Here is a 19,018-nt window from a genome sequence, read left to right as displayed (position 1 = left end):
CATGGCATTTCAAAACACCGTATATTTAAACCAGATTAGTCCAACAACATTCAATTCCAATGTGGCAACCCTCAAAAATATGAAGAAATCACCATGCTTTAGCTGAGCTATACTAACATCTTGTACAGATGTGTGATAATGTTAGGTAAGAGACATTAGTTCATCCTTAAATAAAGAGGACTAAATAATGCTCACTGGCACTCATGTTGAGCACTTCTCAAGTGCAAAGCTGCAGGAACCGTGCTCTTTGCTCGCAGGCAGAAGTGAGGTTACTGTAGGCAATGTTGTGTCAGTGATGCCGTCTGCTGGAACTGACAAACAACTTCTCTTAAATTCTTTGCAGTTCTACTCTGCAAAAGCAAAAATGTGGTTTCCAGAATCCTAGCAAATTTTCTTCCACATGGCAGAGAAGTATAGGAGGATGTAGCAATAATGTAAATACTTGACCGCACACCTAGAAATCATCTAAATGGGAGATTCCTCACCTTTAATCTTGAATTTTTGAAGTGTTCTTGTTTAAAGCTGCCATCATCAAGCCAGAAAACAGAAACTATCATAAGGATTAAACTCATCCATGGAAATGCTTGACAGAAAGTGTTCTACGCAAAATGCAAGGCAACTTACCTGGAACCATTTTATCCAGGATTGCATGGACTAACAAATCCGGTAATTGGTTCATGAGTTTGTGGCTGCCCAGGTCACCTACACTGCCTTGAATTTGAACAATTTCGTATTTGGCAGCTATGGTGAAGTACTACTGATAGTGGCTAGTCCAGAATTCTTTCTCCTGTTCCCTTGAGTCCACGGATAAAAGCTTCCCGATTTTTTATTATTGCAGTATTTTTTAAATTCCTATTTCTTTAGTCAAGTTTCTTTCAGATCTGCTTTTCAGGACCAGAAGAGCGCAGTGCATTGCCAAATATAACACTGCATTAATTTTCCTTGAATATAAAGAAGTTTTTCCTGAAACACAAACAGTATCTAGGTACTGCTTTTAAATCATGAACAGCACTAAAACATTCAAACAGCCTGGATGAGAAAACCAACTTCTGAGAAGTCTTGGGACAGAAATCTTAGAGAACTTTTCATGGGAACATGACAGAATTCTTAAAAAGTGTGTACATCAGAATATAGCTGGAAATGCAAAACAATAATTTTCATCTTCCAGTCTCTTTTCTACTCCCTTAATTCTCATTTCATTTCACCTCCTCTACATGTGGCAATAAGAGGATTACTGTAAGTGAACCTGAAAACCACCACGTCAGGCATCCACAGAGGTTTAGCATTCATTTCAAAAGAATCTTCAGAGCATTTGTTCAAAGGTACCAACATTTTATTCCGATTAAGGCAAGATGTAACAGCCTAAACATAAACTTCCAGTTATGGAGTAAGAACTACTCAAAACTAAACAGGAGTGGCCATTACAAAGGAAAATACATACTTTAAATCTAAAGAGTATCAAGAAAAAGTAATACGAAATCAAGACAAAACATTCCAGTTCTACAAACTATGAAGTGCAAAGAAACGTGTATTTTTCTAGTACTAATGTAACTTTTTTTCATCTATCAGTCTTCAGTGGGATTCACAGGACTGCAGATCTACTCCGGAAAAGTCTCTTTAAAAATGCAGTGCAATTCCACAGGATATTTGCTTCTCAAGTTTCCTACTCTCAGGGTGAGTAAACTCACCCCGGGACTTGTACATCAAGCTAGACACATCTTGCCAAGTGCATCCCAAACTGTACTAAAAAATTTGTAGGATAAATTCTCCTTCCAAAGCATACATGCGACTAAATGGTTTTCAGTGGAAGTCATGCAGATGCGACCAGTGACAATATGCAGACCAACATTTGGATCTGAACTACCAGTCCTATCGGTACAAGCTGTCACAAGCTGAGCTTGTTCTGCCCTCGGTGAGTCACTGTCAGAGATACAGAAGAAAATTTTTACAGTCCTCCTTCTGACATAAGCTGCATTTCAAGGGACACTCACTATAAGAGACACCAGACTTTTCAAGCACTCAAGTGCGCTCACACCAAAATACTGCAAAACTACAGTGAATCTTCATCAGCATTGCCAAAAACTTTCATTCCTTATTTCTGCTTCCTCAGTATTTAGGACCTACAGGTAACGGAATACATGAACGACATCAGACTGGTGACAGCAGAATACATCCCCAGGGTTTCTCCCCCATTTTTAAATAAAATATAACAGGAAGAGGGAACAGATGCCCACCACAAAAGGGAACTGGATTTTTATTTCCACATTTAAGCACTCCAAAGCTGCTTTTCTCTAGGGATATCTAAACCGTCCTGGAGAAACTCTACAGCCATGCTGAACTGCTTTTGGGAGTCTCACTGATGAGAGATGTTCCTCACTTGTCCAGACCAGCATTGCAAGCGGTGAAGAACTGCACAGAAGAGGGGTTGTGTTATGGAATTAGCTTGAGTGGAGGCAGGGGGAGTCCCCAAAATTTTCTCTCTCTCTTTTTAGGGCACTGTCACAGGTAGCCCTGGAGACCTGGTTGCTGTCCTTTGCCTTCTAACAATCAGATGTCATCCTTTTTATTTTAATCCATTTCCAGCTTTATGTCCATATTTGGAAAACACCAAAGAGGTGTTTTTCTTTTTTTTTTTTTTTAATCCATCTATTTCTTTGCTGCTGCAAAAAATATGGCCCACAACGTGTTCCCACGTCAAAGTCACAAATGTTCTTCATCCTGCCACTGCAAATCTTTCGGCCAAGATATGCTTTTTTTCAAGGACTGGCACCTGTTAAAGAACTACTAGAAAAGGCATGGAATGGGAAATTCCTATTTCTTCCTTGAGTGGAAAAATTGTTAAAAGCTGGAAAAGAGGAGAATGTAGTAAGAGTTAAAAAAAAATGAGTTCAACTGCCTACCGCCATCCCTATCACACAACTTCACTTGGGCTCAAATACATACTAGCTTTCTTGTATAATCCATCTAATGTGTTTTCAAGCTGTGAGTTAACACACAACAGTGTCAGCCGATTTGGTTCTTGGGAAGTTACGATCCCTGTAAACAGCCTCTTTCTATGATAACGCTGTAACCCTGCTGTCAGTGGTCTAATTTAAAGGCACTGGCTTCAGCACTTGGTAGGAACGTGCACTTCTGGGTGATCAATCCATTTACGTATTTATGTGCGTGCATAAGGGTGCATGATATTGGGGTAGCCAACATCTTGCCAACCAATCCTTTGGGTGCAGAGGTGATATATAGACCTCGTGTGATGCTGCTGCTCTCCAACCACTACATATGAAGCCTGCTCCAAACCATTGCAAGTACAGTACATTGCAAAGGGTCAGTGAAATTCCACCTACTGCTCCAAAGTGTGCATATTTAACATCATGAGTCCAGCACCTATGCAATTCACTCCTCTAAAAGCAAGGTTTTCTTCCCTGAGTCACATGCCCACAGTCACTGACAGGACCATGAGTTACATCCTGGTAGAGAAAATTTTATAGTACTGAAGTGTGCCCCGCCTTTCAAATTGAGTGTATGAAAAATAATTGTAAAATTTCACTTAGCTCCAAAGATAATCAAGAAGCAGGCTAGAGGTCAACATTCTGGCAAACCAACCAAGCTAAATTACATAGCTTTCATCTCGCCAAGTTCTTCTATATGCCAAACTAAAACACAGACTAAACACAAATGTCAAGGAAAATTGTAAAGAAAGAGAAGAGCCTGAGGATTCCATGAACCAGATGGTTTAGTCACGGAAATGGATGTAACTGTTGGTAACAGCTTTCTGTGCCTGTACCAACTTCTCATCTGATCAGTGTTTTCAGAAACTGGTAGCTTCATTAACAGATACTTAAATTCAGGATACTTTAAGTTTCAGAAAAAAGGTTCTGTTCCCTGCCACCCCCTCCCCCTGCCTCTTTTAATAGGGCAATAAAAAAATTGGCAAAAGAGCTCAAGCACATGGGGATGCAGAAGCTTACAGATTTATTTTTTTTCCCCCCTGAATTCCCAAGTGGAAACACACATTTTGGCACATGTACTCCACAGAGTCCTTTTGTAGCACATGAAAAACCTTCCTTTCCTTATAGCTGCAGAAAGTAAAGTGTGGGTCTTCCTTGTTAAGATCATCCTTGGAACTGGTGCCTTACTTGTTACTTTTCTTACTATATGAAGATACAGACTATGTCATACCATTTTTTGTCAACAGTCCATCAGGTCTCCAGCAAGTTTGAGAACTTAACTTCCAAACACAGCTTTCTGACTTCTTGTATTTTACTGTCCTGCCCCATGAACTTGGAAGGTTTTAAAAAGGTTTTTTGCATCAGAAAGCCTCCTCTATTTACCAGTACATATTTGTCCTGTGTCCCATGTTCTTCATAAGATTTGTGACTGAAAAGGATATTCTTCCAAACTTAAGTAGTGGAATATCACAACAGCATCCCCATCACTAGCAAAAATGAATGAGAAATGGCTTAAGTACCTCTAACTTTCAAAGCTCTTAATTCATATTCCTTCTTAAATTGCTGGAGCCAGCACCCAGACAATGAACTTACTTTCTAGAAGCCCACATTTTCTTGAAATGAAGTCACAGTAACGTGCTAATATTATAAGCACTGGCCTCTGACCTCACTGCAGAATTAAGCTAGAGAAGGATGCGGGCTCTGAAAGAGATGGTTTTAATGGGAAAGCTTAGAAACAGTCAGTCTTCAGCATTGTCAAAAAGACCAAACGAACACTGCCTGATACACTCTTCATTCCGCAAAACCTGACATTTTGCAGAAGTATTGGCAACATTCATGTTTACAAACTTGGCAGAAATTAAATGTTTCTGTATTTTTATCCTAGAAGTGATTATCATACAAAAAGCTTAAAAAATTCACAACACAATAACCTGTTGGTACTGCTGTTCACAACCATGCTGGTGTTCTGACTTCATTCAAACCTCAGCCAGTGCCCATAAGGCCAGGGAACTAGAAATTAGACTGCTTCACTACAGTAAGTCCCTTAAAACAATTTAATACAGCCTTTTGATGATCATGGGTAAACAGAAGAATAACTGAGCTTCCTAATGAAGAGGAGAAACATACCACATTTTTTTTCTACATCAGTGAGCAGCCAGTTGCTTCCTAGTTTATGCTTTGGCAAAGGATATTATGTACACGTCATGAACAAGGAACAAAAGGTTCTTCCATGGCGTCCTTCTACTTGTTTTCATTTCAGTCTGAGTTAGTCTTGTCACAGTTATTGAACTGTGCACTGGAACCAGAACAGATTTGGTAGCCAAAGACCACCATCCTATACCAGTGTTACATACCTGTATTTTACCAATGCCATTTCTACCCCAGTAAGTGAGGCAAATGCAGCCCTACCCTCATCAATTGCCTAATGATCAATTTGGTGGACTACTGTTCCTTAGACCTTTTACAACTACCATCTGCTAGTGTTTGAAATACCCACACTGTAGCACCAAATAGTTTTGCTTTTCATTTTTCTAGGGCAAGGCTCCCAAGCCCCCTCACAAACACTGAGTTACACTCTATCTCTGTGCCAGCAGTTTCTCCGCTTTAGTTCAGTCTGATCTGAAAATAAAAACACTCCAACAAATCATGACTTAAGTAAAACTTCCGTATGTATTATGTCAGTTACAGTTATGCAATGGCCAAATATTAGTAAATTCGTAGCTAATATTAAATTAAAACTCTGGAAAAAACAGCGACAAACAGTTCCATGGCACATACCATTCTTACCATGGGGATAATGCTTACCCTTTGTCCAAAGGGACCGTGGAAACAAGTATAAATATAGAAACTGTCTCAAAACTGCAAATCTAAGCCTATGTTAATGCTCTAAACTGTCACTGACTTTCACTAAAATTATTCAGATCCAAACATAAGCAATGATTTAGGACATCAATTTATAATGTAATGCTGGTGACCCTGTACCAGTCAGGCTGGATTGGTTTCTGTCCACAAAGCAAACTACAGAGCGGCAATATTTTATCACTGGTCTTGCAAGAGCATATAGTATGTAAATATATTTTTTAAAGATATACATACACATTTCCCCAAATTCAACTGTGGCTGAGTATTCCTCTCCCAGTTTTCAATAATTTTAGAACAAAATAAATACCAAGCCCTTTCTGTTTGGATGCTTTGCTTTGTTTTTCCAGCCTGAATGAGTCTACAGATATTTTTTAGTCATACAAGGCCAATGTTTCACTTTGCAAACATTGAAGATGAAGGAACACTTGAAGCTTCAGCACCAGAAGGAAAACAAGGAAGAGTGCAGAGGGTAGCTCCATTCGGAAGCACAGAGCTATAACAATTATTGTTCCAGTTTGTTACAAGTAGCTCAAAAAGACTTTTATTCTAAGTAGTCCCATTCTTCCTGACAACCAAAGTGATTCTTATGTAGGATCACACCTTTAACACCCTTGAGCGGATACAGTTTGTGATCTTGCAGAACAGCAACACAAACCAGTTCCCCATAAGCACTGGAGAGATCAGAACACTTGTAATCTCTTGCAAAATGTCATCTCAGTTTATTCAAACCTTCACCTACTTCCTTAGAAAAAGGAGTCTATCATACTTGGAGTTTGTTCCTGTGATTTTTTTGTTGTTGTTGTTGTTGCTGGCGTGTTGAGTTCTTGACCTAAGGTTCTGTTTCTGTGTTAGGTTGAATGAGGGTAGGGAGAGAAGAGGAGCACCGTAATATTAGCAGATTAATAATATTACTTGTGATGACACTGATGATTTTCCCTGTTTGTTCCCCATCTCTCCTTACTATCCTCATTTTGCTGCCTTTTTCGGTTTTTCCAGAGTGTTGTCAACAGAGCTGTGAAAGTTCATTCGTTTGAGAGAACAACATTGCTGATTTCCTCTAAGTCTTTGCTTCCATAGGAAGCAGATACCTGGCAGATTTGCAAGGGAATGCTAAATCAACTGTGGAAGTTCTGCACTGTTGTCTGTTTCTGAGAAAGTCGTAGAAGTTCTTCTCTAATTGCTTTGATAAGAGAGGCTGAAGAGTGACCTGGCTGGAGGTCCTCAGTGGAACTGGTGGTGTAGCAAAGGCCCTGGCCCTGAAGGCTGTTGTGTGGAAGCTGAGCAGGGGGTGCCGAGGGCTGCCTGGCTGAAGTCCTCGGCATCTGGAATACTGGTGAGGAGGAATATTCTTGGTGTCCATGCATATGCGTCTGCAAAAAGGTAGAAAGCGTTATTGTACTTTCTGAACAAACATGATAATCCCAGAAAAGACAAGAAAGCAAAAAGGCAAAGAACAGAGGGAAAGCAGCATGGAGATGCTTCTATCTGCTGCCACTGTTCTGTTGTATGAATGAGTGATTCTTCTTATGGAGCACAAAACAAGTGTACATAAAATTGCTGGACTGCCTCAAGTTCAGGGATTTTCAAAATCTCTTTGAGCATCCATTAAAAAGTCTGGCCCCCTAATCTATGGTATGTTTAGAAACTGAAGTAGAAGGAGGTGGGAAGAAAAACCACAGAACTGGAAGTCAACAGAATTGGCTTCTCTTTCCTTGCCTTTCCATCAACTTCCTAAAAGACAACAGGCAAATCACTCTCTTCCCAGCTGTCATTTCTCCATACTATTTATAAATAGAGATACTACTACTTTCACCTTCCCCTTCTCTGCCTGGCTTGCCTGTTCAGACTGTACACTTGTGAGGACCCTGTCACTGACCAGTGCCCAGGAAAACACGGTCAACAGAAGAAGCAGCAGGAGAAAATTATTCAAATCAGAAAGATTAGATTTTTCTATACTCAGTAGCTGTTTTACATAACTGAGAAACACTATCCCAGTTTAGGGACAATCATTGTTTCGGGGCAGAAAACGGTTAATGCTGCATTTGTTCAGTAACATACATTTTGTGACAAAACAAGAGAGAAACAAAACAGAAGCCTGAGTTTATGGGTTGGTCTAGCTGGAAAAAGAAAAAAATCTGCTTACACTAAAACAAAGCATGAATTTACAGTACACTAGGTGACTGCACCAACTCCCAGTATAGACACAAACGAGATACATTTTGAAAAACTAAATTCCAGCTGACATCCCTAAAGCAATCATTTCCTCTTGCCTCGTATTGCTGAAGGCTGAGACACAGCCAGAAGAAAACACTGGACACAAAGGAATTGAACACACCCTGCTGAATGCACAACTGGGAGCAAAGCAGCGTAATCCCCTTTCAAAGGGTCTGCGCTGGGGATGAGGAGCAGCTAGCTGCAGCAAGTTCAGATCACAGTTATCACAATTTAGTGAGCGCTATCTTTCTCTGTGGCTAAGCCTTAAGTAGTAGCAGAGAGAGCAATCTGATGAGGGAAGAAAGGACAGCAAGGTCAGCTAGAAGAGGATTTGAGGGTGAGGGGGAAGGGAATGAAGGGATTACAAAGCAGAGCCTGGGAGGGACACAGGGGACCTAGAGTGACTGTGACAGCAGGGCACAGGGAACACAAAAATGCACGAGAGTATGTTCCTTAACATCTCTCATAAGAAAAACGAATAAAATCTAAGCCATTTTGTGTAAAGTAGAACTAATAATAGATTCTGACTCTCTTGCTCAGCTCGTGTACAGCACTCATCATTCACACAGTTAATTAGGGGAGAGAGATTAAGAGGAAAAGAGGCTTTAATAGAAGAATGATAGGTAAAGAAGGTTTTCCAAGTAACATCCTGTCTTCGTTCTTATAAAAGGGAGGTGATTTTAGTATCAGAAAGGAATGAACGGGTCCCTTGATTGTTCAGAATTATTTGCTTGGCAGTGAAACCTGAAACTAATTCATACGTGCAGTCTAGAGTTAGCAAACCCGACAAGTACTCCGTGGGTTTATAGAAAAGAGGTGACATAAAAAATTATTAAAAGCAAACATTCCTTGACACATGAGTCTTAACAGCAACCTAAATTATGTTCAGGTTATTTTCACATTTAAAATGCATTACGTGATTCAGCTCCTATCTCACACTGCGCTGAATTAGCACTGTAAGAATGGTTTCTTAAGGGAAGTTAGGAAGAACATCTGATGACTGCAGTGGCTGTTTTTTAACATTATCAAAGTTTTCTTAAGTATCTCAGAAAAAGAGAAGTGTATTTCTGCAATCTCATATATAACATCAGAATTACACAGGTCTGAGAACTTTCACAACCAGATTGGTTTAGAAACCTAACCTATACTAAACTAGAACAGCAAAATAAGGAGAGTAAAAAGGTTGAAAGAATTTTTGCTGGTTTTTTTTTTTACTTTTAAATTTCTCTACTAATAGAAATATACATCAATATATTATATAATATTACATATATATCAATATATAGTTTTAGATAGTATCTAGAAATCATATATTTTTATATAGAAACTTCTGTATAATTAACAGTACAAAATGATTGACAAAAATATCTTTATTGAATCTTCCTTCTTAAGGAATGAAGATTTATGAGATCATATTGTGAATTTCTTAATCTCCATTTAGTAACTGTTGAACTCTGTGGCCAATTTCAACTGAATTGGATATACAACTATATACACACATACATGTATATATGTATATGTATGAACAGATATATATTATAAAATTCACAAAAATAGGTAGCTAGTTAGACATAACCTGATTTGTGCTATCATTAAATCTTCTTCTGAGTGGCAGAAAGGCCAAGTTAGGCTGTGCTCAGCTGGACCTGTCAGCCAGTGTGTATCTCACAGGGGATAGCTAGGGGACATGAGACACAACTTGAAGTATGGTAAGATGGTTTAGAGAGACTATGGTGGGCAGCCAGAGTATAAAAATAGAGTAAAAGGATAAGGGTGGCTTGGGGGAAATGCCGAAAACCTGGAGAAGACTTGGGAGAACAGCGGAGAGCTATAGGGGACTGTAGATGGATAGGAGGTGATGCCAGGTATCGATATGCAAGATGCTACACACATCGGTAAGAAACCAGGCTTCAGTTCTGCTGCTGCTCTAACGACCACTTGCTCAGCATTGTATTTTGTGTCAGCTAAGGAAATGGTGTAATGATCCTGGTTGCCTAGGCCTTCTAGATGGAGAATTAAGGTGAATTGATGGCAAATTGCACACTGGCTTTGGGTCAGGAGATACAAGTGAGAGGTCATATTCCAGCAGAAAATCAGGTGTTGACTGCTGGAATAATAGGTGAGGATACTGTGAGGGAAAGGGCCATTGCAGGAACACAAATGCAGATCCCTCTCGAGTTTGCAGGTGAGAAGAATGCTCTAGACCTAACCTTCCTACATGCAGCGTTTAATGTTAGAAACTCACTCAGAATGAGGCAACAGTAAGACTGTTTGCAAAGGATCAGTTGAATACTGCACCAGAAGGAACATGACTGCCATTAAGTAAAACCTCCTTTCCAAGAGGAGGAAAGACAAATTTAGAGCTCTATCTAGGTGAAAGAATCCAAATTCTGAAGGTAATTATTTAACTACAGAAAACTATAAGACTAGGGCTCATCTAATAATGCTTTTTTTTAAATGGGAATAATCCTTTGCAAAAAAGAAAGAATTCCTCATAAGAAAAAGAAAGTGCAGGCACTAGGTGAGCTCTGCTACAAGTAAATGACACCATACTCAGATAGTTTTAGTCCATGATCTCCTCCTTTTGCTTTTTTTCTTTTTTTAAAAAAAAGGCAAACTGAAAAAAACACATTGCAGTAACATATGAACTAAAGCAACCAGCGAGCAAAAAGTTCTGTCAAAGCCGATGAAGTGTTTAAACTCTGATTAATTAATTAAAAGTCAACCTGGATTGAGGTGGCATGCACCCATCTGAAATGGTGACTGAAAGTGCAAACTACAACCAAATCATACTGTATTGGGCCATGAATCTTTGAAAATTGTGCAGGTAACTGATGTCAAACCCAACTGTTTGCGTAGCGTCTCAGATAATGGGTCCATAACTGAATTTTCAGTGATATGTTAATATTTTATTACTTGAATTGCTAAGTAATGGCTGAACATGCACTTGTGGGACAGAAGGGAAAGGCCCACACATCCAGAAAAGTCATTTTCAGAAAAGACAAATGATAAGAAGGGGCAATGAATGATAACCTAGGGATGCCTCTGAAAACGAAACAGTACCAACACTAAGATCTCTCATGCAAGTACTCTTCTAGACGTAAACGCAAATCATGATGTTCTTGCACTCAAATACCACAGTTCCAAGCACAGATAGCAAGTTAAATTAGGCAAATACATCTATCGGCTTTGACAGTTAAAGTTTTTTAATAGTATCGGTAGAGTTTGTCTCTAGTGTGCCCAATTCTCAAAAGCTTTATGCTGCTCCTCCCAAGTTCATTTGGAGCGGTGGCAGCTCAGTTTCACCAAAATCTAAAGATAAAGCCCATGCTGTTGCATTTCCTTTCTGCAAAGCCATTTTGAGATCATGCAATACTGCAAAGCAACTTCAAGTAGTGTGAACACACACTGCCCTAAGTATGCATAAGAAGATCCTTCCTTCCTCCCTCAAGGAAGAAACCAGAAAAATGATAGTTTAAGCAAAGGAGCAAAAGAAGGAACATAAAGTTGTCACTCTCAGGAGTACTACAATAAAGCTGTCACAGGTCACTTTGCTTCAGGATGCAAGTACATCAAACACAGACTGATAGCAGGCAACTGTATCTTTCCTGGAAAGGCCATATACCACCTTCAACCTCACACATCTGGTTGAATCAGAAACGTCAACCTCTAGAAGCACCACTGCCAAGAACATGAAATCACGATGGCTGCCTAGGCAACACTGGTAAACAAAGACATAATTTACCACATCCTGCTGACAGAGGCTAGGAAAATAATTCATTTAGAAACACCTCTACTGTTATGTGCAAGTATGTACCTTATTCCATTGCCCTGACTCCTGCTGTTGCGCACTGATACAGAAGACAAAAGAACTATACCAATACAAAGTAGGACAGTAGTCTGGGACAATTTAATTCAATGTTTTCTACTTACAATGATCTCAAAATACAGAGGCATATTTCAAAGAAGGAAATGGAAAGCAGTATCCACCTCTGCTGGAGCTCAGAAGCAGAACTGGGTGAACTGCAATTAATGGGTGAAGGCCTCAAGTGAGAGAAAAAAAAAAAAGGGTTAGGGTAAAGTGAGAGAAAGCAGTTAGAGAGAAGCAAAGGTGAAAGAACAGCAAGCAAAAGTTAGAAGAGCTAACGAGGGTTCGAAGAGCAAAGCAAAGAATGTCAGAGAAGCAACTGAAAGTATTCCAGGGGGAAAAGGTTCCAAACAGTAATGCAGAAAAAAAAATACCCGAACATATCACTACTTCGGAAACTATGCAAATGTGTAACACAGTACTCACTGCATCTCGCCTAGCATATTCATCCTCTCCATGGTACTGGGGCCACCCTGGCCCCCCCGGCTGGCCATGCCCTGCTCTGCCTGAGGGGATCTCCACTTGTGGACCTCCGATCCTGCTAGCAATTCCCACCTGAGTGAGGTGCTGTATCTGAGAACCTTAAAAGCAAATATTGTTTTTTCATCTTTATACACATCAAGTTTGTAGGGCAGACAAATGACAACATAAAACTTTGTTGGAAGCAGGAGACAAGAAGAAAGTGAAGCTCTGTTTCTGTGCAATTAATAAAAAATCAGCAGAAAGAAGGCTGTCAGTGTAGAATAAAGAAGGAAAAGTTATGTGCATTTTGTGCAGTTCATTTGAGTGTGATGCTTTTCATTGCCACTGCACTGAAAGAAGAGGTTGAGATACATGCATCTCGGACATGGACTACACTTCATTTCAAAAATATCCCAGCCCTTTCCAAGCAGTGTTTACTGAAAGCCCTGGCAATGCTTTCATGTAAATTACTCAGCAGCAAAGAGAAGACATTTGCTCCTGTGGTACACCTTGTTTGCATCACACTGGCAAGACCCTAACTCTCCAGACTGCTTTCTATTCCATCTCTCAGAAGAATAAAATACATGACTATGTAAGAGTATGGTTCTTTCAGCCTTGCCTTGTGGTTAAATATTAAACGATGCTGTTGTTGACTAACGAGAAGGTCAGAACACACTGTATCTCCTTTCAGCCTGAAAGCTAACCTCCTCCTTTCCCTTCCCTCCCCTCCCGCTGTTTTCAAAACACATGCAAGGATAGCCACCACTGTTAATTGCAAGAGACATGTAACAACATGCCAGCTTTCCTTTTCCCTGAATTTCCTCCTACAGGGAAACACCATTTATTTTAATATCATTATATTTTATTATTCATTAGAAATGAAACACATTTAATAACCCACAGATACATAAGAGAAAATCTGTGTGTGTGTGCGCACGTGTACGTACAAAAAGGGAGGAAAAGACAAAAACAACAGTGTGATTTACGTGGACAGGTAGGTCAGTTTCCTATTTTCCTCTCAAAAATCCCCCAATATTTGTGAAGTTTGATATTTGCACATAATTATGCTGAAGGACAGGAATTAATCATCTGAATTGCCTCCAAACTTTAAAGCAAAATATACATGAACATTTAGAGAACAGTGTGAATCAGACAATAAAATTAAAACATTAAACTGTAACAGTCACTACATCCCTGTCATTCTCAATCATTTAACATTTACAGGGAGAGGACAGCAGCTATCAAAACTAGGACTCTGACATGAGTATACGATCATATTTCCAGTCTTTTTCAACTCCCCAGGAAGAAAACATTTCACTGGGAGAAAATTAACTGTGGCATTTGCATAAGAATAGAATCTTTTATTCTTAGAATCAGTGTTTGCTGCTTAATTGCCATGTGATGTTAGAATCTTATTGACAATAGCATTGACAAGTGCTATGGAAATTGTCTCACAACCGAATCAGGGAAGGTGATTTCATATGGGACAGCAGCAATAGATAATATCATCAGCACCGAAAAGATCCTGCTTTTATGCATACATTTCTAGGAAGAGAAATGAAAAATAAAGATGCAGAAAAGTATTGAAAAAATTTGGTATTTAGCAGACTGATTTGGGATGCATCAGTTAGCTCATTTAGCACAAAAGAAATAGTCGGCAGTGGAAAGTTAGCATACACGGTACGCTCTGAAACAATTAAGTAATCTTACATTCTTAAGAGAATGGGTTTTTTTGAAAATATGCCGTGTGATATCCAATGCTGGTAAGACACTAAAAAGGTGGCAAAGCATTGCCTTTTTCTGCAAGGTCCTATGGATGTAAAGTTAACCTCACTTTGTGATCACGGGTTTTTTTGGCAGTGAAGACAAGGACCACATTTCAAGTGTAGTAGCTGAAGGAGAATAACATCTTAATGGTGACCTCAGTGTAAGAGTAGATATGGAAAAGAATCAGTTATTTTAGTGCACATTCAACTTAAGTGAAGTGTACCTGCAGTGCTTCCAACTGGTCGTGGCCGTGCCACTGATGGCATTTCCTCTGAGTATATCCCTCTGGAGGAATACTGAACCTCAGGTGGCTGCTGGTCCGGGTGCATTAACTCTGCAGGTTGAAGAAAACCTGGCCCAAAGTTCTGCCTGTGGAAAAATAAGGACTCAAGATTACAATAAGTGAATTGCCTAATTAGAAACAGTAATGCAGGTGTACCTCATACAACAACTCTTTATGATGCCTTTTAATGTAAGTTTTAACCTTAAATGTTAAAGAAAATAATTACATCTGAGGAATATAGACTAGGAGCTAGAAACTAACAAAATTTCACACAAGTGTTTTTCACACGCTGCAGTCTCCTCAACGCAGAGGAAAAAGTCCACAGATCTTGTTTTCCCCTTGGGGAAGAAAAGCATCTTCTATGAAAAAAACCCTAGAAAAATAAGACTTCAGTAGTGATGTAGCTGTTTAACTCAGCAACAAATCTGACTCGCTCAAGAGTTTCTGGGCACCCAGTTTTGGTCTAAATCAAACTATACAAACGGCATTACATGTATATTTCATGAACAACTATTATCTCATAAAGCGTCTGGTAATTTTTCAGGAAATTTTCAAAACTTTGCCCTCTAAGAGTCATCAAAGTACTCAAAGCTGTCATTAGCACACATGAAGAGATGCAATGTATACTAAAATTAATGTTTCCTATAATTCAGGCTGGCGCTGGTAGTCATTGTTATATATTTACTGAAAAGAGTTAACAATAGCACAATTAACAAAGTTAGACTGATGACAGTTTCTAAGGTAATGGGACTTGTGAAAGAAACCCTATAATTCATTCACAGAACAGGAGTAGAGAAGGAGATGGAAATGTTGCTTTTCCTATGCTTCCTATTAACATATCTTAACCCTGGCATGGAGAGGTTATATTTTAAAAGACCAATGGCAGCTGAGTTTTCAAGGATTATTGATTCCTGTCAATATGGTGGGGGTGTGGATGCCCAAACTTCAGGTGCTTAGGTTACTAGGCTAGTGTCCTTAGACTCCAGGTAGGATCAGAGAAGAGAGACACACTCTTCAAGAGGCATTCAAAGCAAAAGCTTAGGTTCACTGAATCATTTTCTGCAGGAGCCTCTCACTGGTGAGTATAAAGGAAGCAAAATGAAACAAACATCCTAAGTCAGGTACACAAAATTACACAAAGCAAGGACTAGGGATGAGTTTCATACGCCTTTTACCACAATGGCATCTAAGCCCTTCTAGGCTATGGACTGCAACCTATCCCGTTCCTTAAAACCTCAGTTTTACAGCCCTTTGTTTTACAGGAAAAACCCATGACAGCACCTAATTCAAACTATTCTTGATTTGTGCTTTATTTGGAAAACTAACCACCTTTGTATGACAGCCAGATAGCAAAGAAAGTTGACATAATAAATAGCCTAATAAAGCCAAATAAGAGCCTAATAAAGCACAAACAAGTAATTGTAAATGAAAGTACTAGCTACTTGGCATACAGTATTAAATGGAGGAGGTATAAGGGGTTCAAGCTCCAACAATCCCACTGTGGAAGTGCCAGAACTTCCCCAGCTCCCTTACACACAATCCCACCTGTCCACTCAGCAGATCCAGAGGAAACCATTTCAAACCAGACTTAAAAGCTAGTTAAAATAAATGCTTGAATGAGTAGGTAACATCTAACAATACCACTTCTGTTACGTTAATCACTGTAACCAGTAAAGGATATGATCATCTGGCCCTTTATGCCTGCAGTGCTGAGCTGGAATCTTGTAGCTCATAAATTACTACAAATTTTTGACGTTGTCCAAAGAAAATATTTTTTTCAACATTACTGCAAATGTATTATTTTTCTGCCAATTTTTCAGAGCACACGGAGCATATCTTTTATTGCTGATGGGTTTGTACTTGAAAGGTGCACATTTAATAACCCATCACCCTCTCTTCTCTATCTTCTTTATAATAGATAGATATAGCTACTCTTTAAAGTCAGATATCAACAGAAGAGGATAAAAATGGGATACAGCTCTGAACCTATATCATATAGGCTTTCTAGTGTTCCTTCCTATTTCCAGACTGAGACCCAGCCTTCAATTTATCTTTGCACCTTCAAAAAAAATTATTAATCTCCAGTTGTTTAATTAAGTGGGGAGATACCGCCCCAAAAATCAATTTTACACCACTAATCCACTATGGCTAAGTATCTCTATGATGCAATATTCATTTTCTGGTATTGTATCTTTGTGTGGTTCATTGTGCCTTTATGTTTGCCCAGCTGTTATATGACCTAGGTCTTTTACATTTAATTTTTTTTTACCCAGGTTGGTTCCACGTCATTAAAGATGCTGACTACATTTGTACAGAGAAGGGAACAGTACGGTCACCCAACTATTATTCCAGGCATTGGATATTTAAGCCAATGGACTATAACATTGATACACCTAATCATACCGACCTCAGGCTATTTTTCCTTCCTCTAATTGGTGCACTGTTTCTATCAATTTGTTTATCATTATCTTCTGAATTTGAGCATAACTCCCACTCCACAACCATGACAACTCCTTCCTTGTTCTCTATTGACCAAGCTTTAGGAAACCTTCTATTTTAATGAAAATGTAAAGGCATTCTTCCTGTTAAGGTCAATGACCTTGCAGATTGTTAACTTCATCTGCCGGCACTGGCAGCGCCAGCATTTGAACTATTAATAATGATGCCATTAATTTGTAATTTACAGAAATCCAGAGTGCCTGTGCCAAAGGTAGATAAACTTCTGAACAAAAAATACGTTGCAAAGACACCATCTTGCTCAGGTGTATTAACATGGGTTACACCACTTTAATCTCATGATTAATTTCACACATTTTTCCTGAATGCATAACAGGCCAACAAAGAGAAAACCCTCAATAACAAACAATTGGTTATGCTTTGTGTTGGCAGTCTCAAAGCTCAAAATCTTCAAGGTAACCTAAATTACAAAAAATATACTGCATTCATACAGTGTGCCATTTCATGTATGCTCCGCTTACACTGAAACTGTCACCTTCAGCCAAGACCTAAAGAAGAAAATGTGCTTACAGATTCCTCCTTTTCTAACTGGTCCTTCCAAAATCAGGTTGCAGAACAACAGATAAAGGAAAGTTCTTCATATCCATTTTACCATCAAGTTTCCAAGGCAGTGAAGACTTTAGGTGAGATCTAATGAATGACATGGATACCAGTGGGATTTCATCTCACATGGTGAGCTGTAAGAAGGTAATGAGAGAGCAGCACGAGGCCACCTTTTTACCACCTTGGCTGCAGCAGCTTGGAGAGGGCGAGACAAGTCTGACCGCAGTGGGTATCATGACTCAAGAGTCCACCTTCATGTGTAGTTAAAACACAGATACCAAATGTGGAATTAACAGTCACCTGGACAACTGTTTTTCTTCTCTTCACATGATTCTCCCACAGCAAGGCCAGGAGAAGATGGAAAATTCCCCCCCGCCCCCCGATTTTATAATAATAGGCCTAATAGGCCTGCAAGGTAAGCTTTCTCTGTGAAAGTCACCATGGTCTGTAATTTGTTCTCAACTTGGTTAAAAATAGAATGAATCTGCTAGTCATCTGAAGGCTTTTGCGAGACAGTGTTGCCCTGAGGTGAGCGTATTTGGAGAATTACATGCATCTGAGTAACAATTTCAGGCTCTCTAAAAGCTGAAACTCAATGGGTTTACTCAATATTTGGAAGGGTATCTCTATACCCAAAGGGCTAGAAACACATTTCTTTTAAATGGAGGCTTGAATTCCATACAGCATGCATATGTCATTCATGCTGCATAAATAAATTACACAGGCTGGATCTGGACTCCTGTTACTTCTCTTTTATACAGTACTTTGCATAGTAATATACCAGTGGTGGTAAGAACTCTGGAGGAACTGCAAGGAAAATAATAAATGATAATTCTAATCAGTGAAAAGCTACCTTGGTAGGAGACCTGGTGCTGTTGGAGGAGTCATTCCAAATTCCACATATCTCTGTCAGAAGAACGAAAAAAAAACCAAATTAAAACCAAAATGCATACACTGGGAAGTCCACTGTCAGCCTTTTAAGTGATGAATGGCAGAGATCACTAGGCCTGTATGTGTGAATTGATTGCAGCCGTAAGAGCTTAGTTTTGCAAACCCAGAAGCACAAGAAGATCTGGGAATCAGTGTTACAGTGGGCTAGCAGTCTCTTCTGTCTGGTCAGAGTCTTAACTTAAAAACCTTTCAGAAATACTTTCTCTCACTTGCAGAAGATCAAGGGCTGCTCCAATGTCTACTTAGCTTAAAATTTTCACCAAACCAAGCTTTGCATTTGGTCATCTCTTTATACCTCAACCAGCATCAGACTGCAGCAGAGAGACCATGGGGCTCGGACTCAAAACTCCAATGGCATTACAAAACTTGTACTGAATTGTTGTGGAACTTGAGATGACCTAAAAGATTATCCATGTGTCTCAGTGCTCCATAAAATGCAAAAAATGATACACAGAAATACTGCTTCTCTACCCCTCACATCCTGAAAGCATTTGGATACCCTGCTAAAAAATATGACCAAAGCCCAATACATTCTTTTTTCATTGTCAAAATATGAACACGCATATATATTCTAAAGAAATGAAGTTTTACTCTCGGACATAACAG

General features: G+C 39.3%; 1 protein-coding gene across 6 annotated transcripts in view; it reads right to left on the bottom strand.

Moving 5' to 3' along the window:
* Positions 1-1,315: 1,315 nt before the first annotated feature.
* The window catches only part of KIAA1549 (KIAA1549 ortholog), a 159,134-nt gene continuing 141,431 nt past the window's right edge, over positions 1,316-19,018 (bottom strand). For 4 of the 6 annotated variants that reach the window (XM_030040779.1, XM_030040781.1, XM_030040780.1 and 1 more), the window contains 4 exons: positions 18,315-18,367; positions 14,342-14,487; positions 12,316-12,470; positions 1,316-7,177 (listed from right to left, as the gene is read on the bottom strand). In XM_030040779.1, coding sequence (XP_029896639.1) covers positions 6,923-7,177; positions 12,316-12,470; positions 14,342-14,487; positions 18,315-18,367 — 609 coding nt within the window. In that variant the 3' untranslated portion in view covers positions 1,316-6,922. The remainder of the gene's footprint in view (positions 7,178-12,315; positions 12,471-14,341; positions 14,488-18,314; positions 18,368-19,018) is intronic. The other 2 variants (XM_030040784.1, XM_030040785.1) reach the window with 1 other exon arrangement.

The sequence above is a fragment of the Aquila chrysaetos genome, chromosome 17 (genome assembly GCF_900496995.4).
Source record: "Aquila chrysaetos chrysaetos chromosome 17, bAquChr1.4, whole genome shotgun sequence".
Taxonomy (NCBI): domain Eukaryota; kingdom Metazoa; phylum Chordata; class Aves; order Accipitriformes; family Accipitridae; genus Aquila; species Aquila chrysaetos.
Note: the sequence above shows the minus strand (reverse complement) of the source record. Positions and strands in the feature narration are given on the sequence as shown.